This window comes from Peromyscus californicus, unplaced genomic scaffold, assembly GCF_007827085.1.
Source record: "Peromyscus californicus insignis strain IS unplaced genomic scaffold, ASM782708v3 Scaffold_7__1_contigs__length_154581171, whole genome shotgun sequence".
Classification (NCBI taxonomy): Eukaryota; Metazoa; Chordata; class Mammalia; order Rodentia; family Cricetidae; genus Peromyscus; species Peromyscus californicus.
The window spans coordinates 141,931,977-141,945,711 of NW_026294595.1; the positions used below are offsets into that span (position 1 = coordinate 141,931,977).

The 13,735-nt window shown below is 46.2% G+C and overlaps 1 protein-coding gene across 3 annotated transcripts in view; it reads right to left on the reverse strand.

Moving 5' to 3' along the window:
* Znfx1 (zinc finger NFX1-type containing 1) overlaps positions 1 to 13,735 on the reverse strand; it is a 40,657-nt gene that overhangs the window by 26,347 nt on the left and 575 nt on the right. For 2 of the 3 annotated variants that reach the window (XM_052725993.1, XM_052725994.1), the window contains exons 2-3: positions 11,302 to 11,413; positions 6,113 to 7,918 (exon numbers count right to left, since the gene is read on the reverse strand). In XM_052725993.1, coding sequence (XP_052581953.1) covers positions 6,113 to 7,918; positions 11,302 to 11,389 — 1,894 coding nt within the window. In that variant the 5' untranslated portion in view covers positions 11,390 to 11,413. The remainder of the gene's footprint in view (positions 1 to 6,112; positions 7,919 to 11,301; positions 11,414 to 13,735) is intronic. The other variant, XM_052725995.1, reaches the window with a different exon arrangement.

A 13,735-nucleotide genomic window follows, 5' to 3' on the forward strand; every position in this document is an offset into this window, starting at 1 on the left:
TTGAGATGGTTTGAAATGTAAGCAGCACAGATGAGTCTACTGGACAGTATTGGAGCCACATGGTCTTATTGGAGTAATTCATGTTAAGATTCTTGTGTGACTGTCCAGACAGTGTCCCTAAGCCCATATACAGATAGTGATCCTCTCCAGGGGCCCCTTTTTTTTCCTTTCTCTTTCTTCTTTTTTTTCTTAAGATTTATTTATGTATGTATACGAGTGCTCTGTCTTCCTATACATCTGTATGACAGAAGAGGGCACCAGATCTCATTACAGATGGTTCTGAGCCACCATGTGGGTACTGGGGATTGAACTCAGGTCCACTGGAAGAACAATCAGTGCTCTTAACCATTGAGCCATCTCTCCAGCCCCTCTTTTTCTTTTTTTAAAAAGATACAAATAGCAACAAACTCTTTTCAGTGTTGCTTTTTTCATTAATGTGTCTTGGAGATAGTTCCCTGTCAATACATAGAGACATATACTACCTGCCTTTTAAGAATTTTTAGCCAGCTTCCTTTTTTTCCTTTACCTTTCTCTTTTTAAAGACACAGTCTCGTGGCTTAATATGTGGCTGAGGCTGGCTCTGAACTCCTGATCTTCCTGCCACTGGGCCCTGAGTAGAGATCAGAAGAGTATGCTGCCAACCCAGGCACCTACTGACTGACGGCATCCATATTGTTCCCAATTGTACGTGTCAGGATCTCACCATATAGCCCTACTGACTGATGGCACCCATATTGTTCCCAATTGTACGTGTCAGGATCTCACCATACAGCCCTACTGACTGATGGCACCCATATTGTTCCCAATTGTATGTGTCAGGATCTCACCATACAGCCCTACTGACTGATGGCACCCATATTGTTCCCAATTGTATGTGTCAGGATCTCACCATACAGCCCTACTGACTGATGGCACCCATATTGTTCCCAATTGTATGTGTCAGGATCTCACCATACAGCCCTACTGACTGATGGCACCCATATTGTTCCCAATTGTATGTGTCAGGATCTCACCATACAGCCCTACTGACTGATGGCACCCATATTGTTCCCAATTGTATGTGTCAGGATCTCACCACATAGCCCTCACTGGCTTGGAACTTGCTCTGTAGACCAGGCTGGCCCCTACTGGGATAACAGATGTGTGTCACTATGCTTGGCTATTATGTGGCAACTTCTGCTTTGTGTGTGTGTGCGCGCGCGCGCACGCGCGCGCATCATTGATGTTTTGCCTGTATATATGTCTGTGTGAAGGTGTCGGATCCCCTGGGACTGGAGTTACAGACAGTTGTGAGCTGCCATGTGGGTGCTGGGAATCAAACCAGGGTCCTCTGAAAGAACAGCCAGTGCTCTTAGCCCCTGTGGCAAATTCTTTACATATGCTTTTTGTAGACTGTGGTACACTTGGGTCTGTGATAAGGGGAAAAACCCAAATACTTCATTAGACCCAATAAAGTTATTAGCAATTGGCCATAAATTACTTCTAAAGTTCTACACTGCGTCAGGCTGAAGTAGCCAAAATCCCTGAAAGCTCCAAGCTGAGAGAGCGACAGGAAAACCGTGGCGGCAGATGGCACAGGGAGCAACTGAGTCTTCTTTTGTTTTCTTCAACTAGTATGTACACGGTACTTTGCAGACATGGGACCCATGAGACACGACATAAGGGAGAGAAACAGGACTCCTATCTTCCTTGGCCTTCCATGCTAATGGAGGAAAAAGATGATGACCACATAAACCACTATAAAATCCTGAGTGTGGCCAAGGAGAAACTTGAAACCAGAAAACCATGGTGGATTCTGGACTCACAATGAGGCTGGGTAGCCCTCTCCAGGGAAGACAGACAAAGAAACAGGGTGCCTGTGTGGGCAGGCTGCCCAATCTTATCAGTGAATGAACGCCAGCGTCTTCCTGCCAGCACAAGAGCTTAGATAAGTGGACAGCAGAGATGTGTAAGGCAGAAAAGGACTTGAAGTAGGGAATGACACCAGTCTGAGGCTGGGCAGACAAGTTAAGTCCTGGCTCTCTGCAGGCTTATGACAGATAGGGAGACATCAGCAGGAAGGAGGCTCTTGGAAATTCAGTATTTAACACTTCCCCTCCATGCTTCCTTCCTTTCACAGGAGATACTTTTGGGGATTTTTCATTCCTAAACAGATCCCTCTGTGTGTCTGTGGCGAGTTGGTATGTTCTCTGGGTCTGAAAGGATTACTAAAGTGGAGCTCAAGTGCTCTCACTCAGTGATGATGGGAGGAAACACTGCTGGGGCACGTGTGTTTCAGACAGTGCCCAAGTCACTGAGAAAGAGACTGCACCAGAGACTGCAGAGAAGGAACGTGGACAAGACCACGGGTGCAGATGCAAACAGCTGGGAAATTAAAGACAGGAGCTTTGATATTCTTTGTTTGGTTTTTTTTCAAGACAGGGTTTCTCTATGTAGCCCTGGCTGTCCTGGAACTCACTCTGTAGACCAAGCTGGCCTTGGACTCACAGAGATCCTCCTGCCTCTGCGTCCCAAGTGCTTAAAGGTGTGCATCACTACCACCTAGCTCTTTTTTTTTTTAAACATTCCTACTGGCCATATTTATTGTCCTCCACTGGCATCAAGTGATTCCATCACTTTCCCCAGCATGGGCTTCCTGGGCCAATTTTAATTCTGTTTTTCTTCCTGTGGGGGCTTGCAGTTGAGATAGGGTCTTGGTGTGTAGCCCTGCCTGGCCTGACTCACTGTAGAGAAGGCTGGCTTTGGACTTGCAGCAATCCTCCTGCTTCTACCTCTCCATCTTTTTGGTTTTTAAGACAGGGTTTTGCTCAATAGCCTAAGCTGGATGAGAATTCATCACGTAGCCAGGTTCACCTCAAGCTCTAGGCAACTCTTACCTCAGCTTCCTGAGTGCTGAGATTTACAGCTGTAAGTCACTACTTCTGTTATGACTTATTTCTCTTGCCCCACAGCCCTTTTTGAGACAGAGTCTCACTATATACAGTCTTGGCTGGCCTTGAACTCAAAGAGAGTTGCTGTGGGATGTTCTGTATGGCAAATGTGTTGCTGATTAGTCAATAAATAAAACACTGATTGGCCATTGGCTAGGCAGGAAGTATAGGCGGGACAAGGAGGAGAATAAAGCTGGGAAGTGGAAGGCTGAGTCAGAGAGACACTGCCAGCCGCCACGATGACAAACAGCATGTGAAGATGCCGGTAAGCCATGAGCCACGTGGCAAGGTGTAGATTAATGGAAATGGATTAATTTAAGCTGTAAGAACAGTTAGCAAGAAGCCTGCCACGGCCATACAGTTTGTAACCAATATAAGTCTCTGTGTTTACTTGGTTGGGTCTGAGTGGCTGTGGGACTGGCAGGTGAGAGAGATTTGTCCTGACTGTGGGCCAGGCAGGAAAACTCTAGCTACAGAGAGTTAGCTGCCTTTGCTTTCCAAGTACTGGGATTAAAGGCATGTGCCACCGTGCTTAGCTTTTCTTAAAAAAAAATTCTTTTATTCATTCCCCCGCTCCCCCACTCAAGACAGGGTTTCTCTGTGTAACAGTTCTAGCTGTCCTGGAATTCGCTTCATAGACCAGGCTGGCCTAGAACTCACAGAGATCCACCTGCCTCTGTCTCCTGAGTGTTGGGATTAAAGGTGTGCACCATCACTGCCCGGCTCTTTTATTCATTTTTAAAGGTTTATATTTATTTATGTGTGTCTGTATGCAGGCATGATATGAATGTGCAGTTAACCTCAGAGGCCAAAAGAGGGCATTGGGTCCTCTGGAACTCGAGTTATAGGCAGTTGTGAGCCACTCTTAATTTACTTCTGAACTGAAGGATACAAATTAATCATTGTGATTGTGCTGCCAGAGAACAGTGTGACAATGTCTTCCCTGTTAACACTGTGAAAAGGAACTGGAAGGAGGGTGAGCACTTGTGTGAACGGGAACTGGAGGGATGGCTGGGCTGTGGTGAGCACTTGTTGCTCTGGCAGAGGACCTGTTCTGAAGTTCCTAGCACTGACATGGCATATCACCACCATCTGTAACTCCAGTTTCAAAGGATCTAATGCCCTCTTTTGGCCCCTGTAGGCATATGATACATTTAAATGCAGGCAAAACACTCAAACACATTTAAAAAATTCTTAGCCAGGCATGGTGGCACATGCTTTTAATCCCAACACCCTGGAAGCAGAAGCAGGTGGATCTCTGAGTCTGAGGCCAGCCTGGTCTACATTGTGAGTTCCAAGGCAATCAAGGCAATATAGTGAGTTTCTGTCTTAAATGACAAAAACCAAAGAAGAAGAAGAAGAACAACATATATAAAATCACAAATGGGTATTATTCTTGACACACTATAGATGTCTTTTCTGGACACACAGAGTGGAACTTGTCAAACAGCTCATGATCTGCTGATACACTCAAACAGTAATAGGGAAACATCTCCTGATAACAGGAGCACAGTGACTGCAGAACAGTGGTGGTACAGCAGGAAAGCTGCCCCCAAGTGGAAGGCTGTGTGGGAAGACCCCTAGGACAGTCCCTGGAAGGACACACAGGAAAACTGTTTATGTCATTTGCTTAAGGAAGGGACTGGGACGGTGGGAGGCAGGGACTTTTAAAAATGTAGCCCTGGCTGTCCTGGGCTTAAAAGTAAAATTAATGAGCCAAAAAACTTAACATCTCAGATGAACAAAACCTGGTATCATGTAGCTTGGCCTGAAAAGACTGTTACCACTCAGAATCCACACCGGAAAGAAAGTGCTCAAAGATGAACACTTCCTCTTCCCCTCCTCTTTCATTCTGCACATGCTTTCATCATAGCAGCATTTCTTATTAGAATGAAACAACTTTCTACTGGGCCTTTAATCCCAGCACTCGGGAGGCAGAGACAGGTGGATCTCTGAGTTTGAGGCCAGCCTGGTCTACAGAGTGAGTTCCAGGACAGCCAGGACTACACAGAGAAACCCTGACTTCAAAAACCAAAAAAGAAAGAAAGAGACAAACAACTTTCTATTCTACTTCACGAATTTTCTGTTTTGGGGGCAGGGATGTAGCTCCAGCTGGCCTTGAACCTTGTCATGACGAAAAGCCATAAAATCCTGATCCGCTTGCTTTTACCTCCCAAGTGCTGGGATTACCAGGCTCACTTCATGAGCTTTTTGTTTGTTTGTTTGTTTTGTTTTGGAAACTGCCCTGGCTGTCTGGGAACTCACTATGCAGACCAGGTTCACAGAGATTGAACTCGCAGAGATCACCTGTTTCTGCCTCCTAAGTGCTGGGATTAAAGTTGTGAGCTATCACGCCTGGTCTCATTTTTTTTTTTTTAAATCATGAATTGCCCTTTCTTCATTATTACTTTAAAAACTTGTTTCTGCTTCCTTGGCTAGTTTTGCACATGTTTTTGGGATGTCAATTTAGTAGTCTCTGCATATCCAGTAGCATAAATATGCTCAAAGAATGTTACATATAAGTCAATGTATACAAGCATGGTCTTACGTTTGTTGTTAAATAAAAATGTACACGTAAACACAGGACTACAGATACAGGTCAAATGCATGGCTAACCACAGATACTACACCAGAGCAGGATGAGAGTGCACGTGGGGAGTCATGTGTGAGTGCAGCAGAGAGAGGAGCCAGGACTCTCCATGCAGGCTGCCCAAGTTCAAGTCCCAGTTCCAGGTCTGCTCACCTGTGTGAGCTTCAAAACACCCTACCTCTTAAGTAAAAGGTAGTTTAACCTTTCTTTGACTTAGTGTTTCCATTTGTGAGTTGATTTTACTTACCCAATAGGGCTGTGGTGCCGATACAATGAGCTAACATATGTAAAGCAGGTCAAATGGTGCTTGGCACATCATGCTATGATTATAGATTCAAAAGTACTTAATTTAAAACAGTATAAAGCTGACAGACCTTTGGAAGAGAAGATGCACCTCTCTTTGCCCCCAGCAGTCTTCCTGTGATCTGGAAAGGTTGATCCATCACTATACTTGCCTATGGTCTCCACTGGGAGTCACCGTGAGTGGCTACATCATGAACCATAGTCATTGCACTTCAGGGAAATATTTCTAAATGAAGCATTCTAGAAACCTAGAGCAAAATCTCCCTTGCCCGAACTGAGAGTCTCTTACCTGTTCCAGGAGGTCCTTGAATGATGGCCAACTCCCTTGTGAGAGCAAACTGTAAGGCTTCCATCTGGGAGTCATCAAGCTTCAAGGACTCTTTTGAGGGCCACTGGCTGAAGTCCAAGACGTTAATTCTAGAACGTCGCAAGACCTCGGCACCCCTCAGACACTTCCCAATGGCTGAGCGGTTCTCTATTAGGGGGGTGAGATCATATCTGCCACCCATTAGCAAGTACCTTGGCTCCTTTACATGGGAGTCACACTCCACAATGTTCCTCTGGAAGGGGACATCTTCCTCCTGGACCTCCTGTAGTCCTTCTAGGACATGTCTGTAAGCCTCAAAGTAGGCCGTTGTCTCTACCATGAGGAACGAGTCAGAGGGCTGGACATCTGCGAGCAGCTGCTGGCTCTGCTCATTGAAACACAGCTGGACAATCCCTCGGCAGAGATCTTCGTGCTCCCGGTTCGAAACAGTGGCAAAAAGAAACGTCTCAAAGTTGTCCTTGGACATGCACACTAATGACCCATACAGCAGTCGCTTGGAATTCTGCCAACGAACAAACTTCAGTGGTTTTGTGTCAAACTGCACTTTATACACAATGCCTGATGCTGAGCACATGGGGGTAATAATCCTGGCATCAAAGTAGATTCGGATGTCATCAAACTTCCTCTTCCTCAGACACTGGTCCTCAAAGCTTTGTAGAAGCTCCAAAATGCCTTCTCGAAGGGGCCTGACAAAATCCTCTCGCAGGAGGCGGAAGTGAGTGTCTAGGTAGACAGCAGTGCTCTCATATTTCCCAGAAATGATGTTGGGGCGAAGGAAGGGCCTCTCGTCCAAGTGTACTTCATTGTAGGTGGGGTAGATGGGTATGGCCCGGTAGCTCTCAACCGGGCCTTCTGCCTCAGACCGCACCAGAGTATAGGTGTCCAATCTCAAAGTGCCCTCTCGCCTCTTTTCCTGCAGATGTTCAATGATGGTCTGCACCTTTTCCAGATTCTTCTCTGTCTCCTCTTCTATGTCAACCCCAGAGGCCCTCAACGCATTAAGAGAAGCTGGCAGGAGAGAGATGAGCATGGAAGTTTCATGCACAGAGCTGGCGGGGAAGACGCTGACAAGGTCCTGGAGGAGGGAGACGATGTTGCTTATGTGTTCTGGATACTGGTTTCGAATGTCAGGGACGGGTTCAGTAATCATTCCCACCACATACGCTGGCAGGCAGACTCTGAGGAACTTAGAGTTGTTCAAGACGCCCAGCACATGCAGGATGCTCTGACGGTCTATTCTGGAGCTGCAGGCCTTTCGGAGAACCTGGCAGATCAGCTGAAGGAAGCTGGGTTTCATGGAAGAATGAGAAAGCAGCTCCTTGAGCCCTACACTTGTGGCAAGTGTGATGGCCACCTCAGAGGGCTCTTTCTGCAGGAGACTCTCCAGAAATTTGTAGCCCAGTCTCTTTGTCTGCTGTGGCTGCTCTGCTGGCTTCTGGTGTGGGGTCCGCCACTGCTGGAAGTTGTCACTGGACCACGGCGGTCTGTGGTTCCTGCCCTCCTGGTTGTCATTTCTCCTCCTGGTATCATTCTGGCTTTGTCTGTGGTCTCGCGCTTCATCACTGGTATACCCCTCCTGGTTTCTTCTTCCCTGATGTGGGTTCCTGCCCATAGCCCTAAATCTCTCTTCCCTCTGCCGGAAAGGAACAGGATAGTTGCTGGCCCTAGGATGCCTTCCAGCATAGTTGGTTCCGCCTCGGAATACACTGGTTGCTGGGTTACTGGTTTGATTTCTAGCTCTTGGTGGTACTTCTCCATCTACAGGACCTAAACACAATGGTGATATTGGGTAAGCACAAAGTCAAGGAGTGAGGAAGTCCAGTAAGACAATAACGAACATACTTTCATCCTCCAAAACAAACAAGCAGCTCAGATTTTGCTTGGAGAGATTTAGAAAGTTTCTTGGCAAGGGCTGAGAGAGGGATGGTTCAGTGGTTAAGAGCACACATTGTTCTTCCCAAGTTCAGTTCCCAGCACCCATACTGAGAGGTACAAAACTGCTGTAAACTCCAGCCCCATGGGGATTCCATGCCTCTGGCTTTTGAAAACACCTGCATATATCTACACATAATACAGTCAGACAGAGAGATGGACAGACTCTGTGTGTATATAATTAAAAAATATTAAAAGTCTTTGCTGTTGTTTTCTGAGACAGGATCTCACTATGTAGCCCTGGCTGTTCTGGAACTCACTATACAGACCAGGCTGGCCTCAAACTCACCTGCCTCTGCCTCCCAAGCACTGGGATTAAAGTTGTGCACCACTACACCCAGCTTAATCCTTTTTCTTTTAAGTTTCTTGTCAAACTGTATAATAAATAAAAGAACTACAGAGCTACAGGTGTGGTGGCTCATATCATATCTGTTATTTTCAGAGACTAAGGCAGGAGGATCATGAGTTCAAGGTCAACTTGGACAACGTTGTTTCTTAGAAGCTAGTTTGAGCTACATAGCAAGACTCTGGTGGGGGCTGTGGGATATAAGCAATGGTAGTGCACTGGCCTTAAATGCACGAAGCCCTGAGTTCTATCCCAATGCTACAAGGAAAGATGATTGCTATTGCTGTATAGATTATGAAAATACTATTCTCCTGAAAGAAACAAGAGAAACTGAAAGAGCCCTGCCGAGTGCCTGGTATCTATTAGATAGTGAACACCTGAAGTATCTTATTTTGTGCCCCAGCTGAGGCCTAACTTTCAGAGGGTTCTAGTCTCTGGCCAGTACAAAACAAGTCAGAACACAACTATCAGAGAGCAGCCTAGCTTGACCACTTCCTCGCTGTAGAACCTTGTGTCACTTCTCTGGTTCTCAGCATCTGGCTGCTATAGATAAAGTGTTTATACAATGTCAGGTAAGGTCTGGAATGATGGCTCAGTGGTTAAGAGTACTGGCTGCTCTTCCTGAGGACCTCAGCTCAATTCCCAGCACCCATATGGCAGCTCACAACTGTCTGTAACTCCAATTCTAGAGGATCTGGCACTGTCACATAGACAGACATGCAGGCAAAACACCAATGTACATAAAAATAAATAAATCTAAAAATAAATAAAAGTAATTTTAAAATGTCAGGTGAATATTGCCAATGTGTACCTCCATGTTTCATGTAGACATAAACATGGGAAATTTATTTTAGCACATGTAAAAACTATAAAATGCTTGGTGCTATCTTAGGACTATCCTGTGATTTCTGCGGTCACTCTGAACAAGTGGAATAAAACTGTGAAGGAAACACTACCTGACCTTTGCCCAGCAACAGGAAATGCAACTTGAATGGGACAGAGGAAGGCAGCACTTCCTCTTCCAACATGTTTTTAGTTTTATTTTTGTGGCTAACTGACAGATTGTGGAGAAAATGAAGCATGCACATCCAGTTTCCTCACAAGGAAAAGGAAACTTAAACTTTGATTCAGGAAACTGAAAAGCGAAACTCCAGTCGTGTGTCATCAGCCACAGCCTCCCCTCCCCTCCCCCCATCTATTGCCCTCCTCACAAAGGAAGCCTGAGGGGAGGATGGTGCCCCACAGCACCCTGGGAGCCAGCACCCTGTGCAGTGGGCTGCCCTTGCTAGGCACACTCACAGTCACTTTTCTTTCCTCTAAGACTGACTCCAGATCTGATTTACCTTAGCAGAGTGGTGTGGAGTTTTATAAAACACTGGCTCTGCACAATTTGACAATAAGCTAGGAAAGTTACAAATATATGTAATACTTAAGAAGATGGACTATCTCACATCAGATGCAAAATACACTTAGGTATTTTTTTGTTGTGTTATTTTGTTTTTTGATACAGGGTCTCAGTGTGTAATCTTGCCTGGCCTGGAATTCACTACATAGACTAGACTGGCTTAAAACTCACAGAATTTGTTGCCTCTGCCTCCCTGCTGCTGAGATTAAAGAGGTATGCCACCATATCTGGCCAGGTCCTTTTTTTTTTTTTTTTTTTTTTTTCTGAGACAGGGTCTAACCCTGTAAACCAAGCTGGCCTCTAAATTTTTAAAAATATATTATTATTTTATGTATATGAATGTTTTGGCTCATGTATATCTATACATGCATTAATTCTCATAAAATGTTAATATTTTGGATTTGATGAAGTCAAGGAATTAGAGCACTACATTTTATTAAATTAGCATTAAATTAAAAATTTTTTTCAAGGTCAGTGAGATGGCTCAGTAGATAAGGGCACTTGCTACCAACCCTGAAAATCTGAGTTCAGTCCTCAAGACCCACAGAGTAGAAGGAAAAAAACCAACTTTTGCCGGGCAGTGGTGGCGCACGCCTTTAGTCCCAGCACTCGGGAGGCAGAGGCAGGCGGATCTTTGTGAGTTCGAGGCCAGCCTGATCTACAGAGCGAGATCCAGGAAAGGCGCAAAGCTACACAGAGAAACCCTGTCTCGAAGAAAAAAAAAACAAAACAACAACTTTTATGAGATATCCTCTGATTTCCACAGGCACAAACACACACATAAATAAATAAATAAATGTCATAAAAATAAATGTTACTGGCTATCTTTGAAATTTCCTAATGATGCTATTAGAGATTACAAAGTAGTTTTTAGCTGTCCCAAGTTTCTATTGGATAGCCCTGCTGCAAACCAGGAATCATTTTGATTTTCCCATCCAATCACTTTCTAACCCTCACAGTGCCAGGGACCAAACAAGAGCATTCTGCATGGTAGGAGTTGAGGCAAGCACTCTATCACGAGCTACACCCCCAGTCCTGGTTTCTGAGACAAAGTTTCACTACGGAACTCCAGGGGGCCTTTATGTCACTGTTCAGCTGGCCTCAAATCCTCAACCCTCTTGCCTCCTCCAGTGCTGGAATGACAGGCCTTACGCCCATCAGTACCCACTCCCAGCTACTCTCCTATGTGGGCTGTTTTTCCTGTCATTCATGCTGCAGCTAAGGAGGTCTTTTTCCTTTTTTTGGTTTTTGAAGGCAGGGTCTCTCTGTGTAGCCCTGCCTGTTCTGAAATTCACTCTGTAGACCAAGGCTGGCCTTGAACTCAGAGATCGGCCTGTCTCTGTCTCCTGAGTGCTGGGATTAAAGGTGTGTGCCACCATTGCCTGGAAAGGAGATCCTTCTTGATTGAAAAACATAAGCCATCCCCAGGTGGGCTTCTCCTTTTCACTGGGTAGAAACCCTGCTTACCTCTGTAGTTGGTAGGGGGATTCCTGGGCCTGGCCTCCAGATGTGGTCTTCTGTCTTCCATGTCTGAGCTCCAGGAATTCTTCCACATTCACCTGACTTAAGTTATCTGTAACTGCACAGGCTGAGAGTTACCAGTGCCCCTCAAACACAGCAAACACTCAAACACCGTAAGCCAGCTTTTCTGCTTTTACAGGTTAGTGATTTATTAACTAAGAAGATAGTAAATGCAGATTTTAATCATGGGCACAAGCACTCAACCTCGTGGATTTCCAACGATGATATAAACTAAGTTCACAATTTAGGCAATTCCAAGAGATCCAACTGCCCATTCCCGGACTCCTGTACCTGGCTGGGGACAGAGTGTCATTAACTCCCAAACTACTGTTTGGTTTGCCTTCAGCCAAGTTACTTAATCAATTGCTTAGGTTTCGTTTCCTTTCTTACAAAATGATTGTTAGGGCAAAAGTGTCAATTCACTAGCTAGCCACAGTGTGCATGCCCATCATCTCAGCTCAGCTCCTGGGAGGTGGAGGCAGACACATCAGAACTTAAGAGCACTTGAGAAGTAGAAACAGAAGATCAGAAATTCAAAAGCAGCCTCCGCTGAGTCTGAGACCCATGTGGACTATATGATGTGAGACAGTGCTTCAACAAACTACCCAAGTACCCACCACCCTACCTGGCATTCTTTTTTCTTTTTTTTTTTTTCTCCTTTTTTTCCAGACAGGGTTTCTCTGTGTAGCCTTGGCTGTCCTGGAACTCCCTCTATAGACCAGGCTGGCCTTGAACTCAGAGACCTGCCTGCCTCTGCCTCTGCATGCTGGCATTAAAGGAATGCACCACCACACCCGGCTTCCTCCCTGGCATTCTTATGACACAGCCTTCTAGAGGGTCCTGCTCCCTACAGCTTGAAAGCAAGTGAGCTATTAGTGCTGTTTCCTCGGGGCCAGCTAGAAGTCAGCAGTTCTCGCCTTTCTTCCATCTTGATAATTTCTGACGCTGGGTAAAGAGGAAGCCCCTTCAGGGAACTTCTCGATATAACTCATGCATATCATGTGGGTGCAGGGGGGTGGGGTGGCGGTGACTCAGTTCTCAGCAAAAGGATTTTTGAGACTGTCCTCACAGTTTTAAAATATTCATAGTTGGAAACTGTGAATAGATTTGGCATTGTATGAGAGGTAGCTTTTATTCTTATCAGAAAAAAAAGAGTCCCTTTTCTTCCCGCTGGGAATATTTTTTGTGGTGTCTATTCTTCTCATCTTACCAAACCCTGTTCTCACACTGCAGGCTCAATGGTTAGTGTTCATTTTTAATTTTTCTGAGAAGAAAATTCCTTTTTCTTCATTTTGAAAAATACTAAAATAGAATGCCAGCAGTTTGGGAGTGTTAAAAAAAAAAGGGAAGAAAAAAGTGCTAGAAAGGGAGATGCACACAGGAGAGGGGAAGGCTTTGTTTAGCGTTCTGAGGGAATCAAGGCAGGGAGGGTGGGAAGGAGATCAGCAATGGTTAAGCTGTTGCCAGGATAAAAATTAGAGAGCGGTAATTACGGGGTGGATGAAAGAGGTGGAGCAAGAGGTGGCAGCTGGGCTGTTTCAAGTCCTCAGAGAAGTCATCACACACTCATCCCTTAGAGCAAGCTGGAGAGATCTGGGGGCTTCTAGAAGTGGAGCAGAGCTTAGGGATGGAGAGCCCAGGGTGTTCTGCAGGCGCTGGATGAATGAGGCCAAAGAAATGAAGCCAGAGGCAAGGGGTGTTTGTGGCAGAAGTGGGGACAGAGAGAAGAACGAGGAATGGAGATGGTGAGGCTCCAGAGGCTGGGATCACAAGCAGGATGGGGACTGTGGGGATGCAGTGGAGACTACTGATGATGAGTTGAGGGGATGCTGAAGAAGGCTCCTAGGGGTGACAGGGTGCTGAGATGAAGGGGCACTGTGTGTGGGGGGGGGTGATCAGGGTGGTGACAGGTAGGCTGAAGAGAAGGGGAGGGGGGCAATGGCAGTGCTAGGCGCTCAAGAGCTGCTGGGTGCTGGGGGAGGGGGAGAGGAGACAGGAACTCTGGGGACTGATGGTGAGCTGATGGGAAGGAGCAGGGATTCAGGGGTGATGGGGCTGCTGATAACAATACTGAGGACAGAGGGTGATGGTGGAGCTAAGGAGCTGGGAGGACTCTGGGGGTGGTAAGGACGGTGGAAAACAACTCTAGGGGTGATGGGAGCTGAGGGTGCACTGAGGAGAAAGGATAGGTACTCCGGGGATGACGGAGAGCTGAGGGAGCAGACAGGGACTCCGGGGATGATGGAGAGCTGAGGGAGCAGACAGGGACTCCGGGGATGATGGAGAGCTGAGGGAGCAGACAGGGACTCCGGGGGCTGTAAGGAGCAGACAGGGACTCCGGGGATGATGGGGGCGCTGAAGGATGGGGACAGGGACTCCG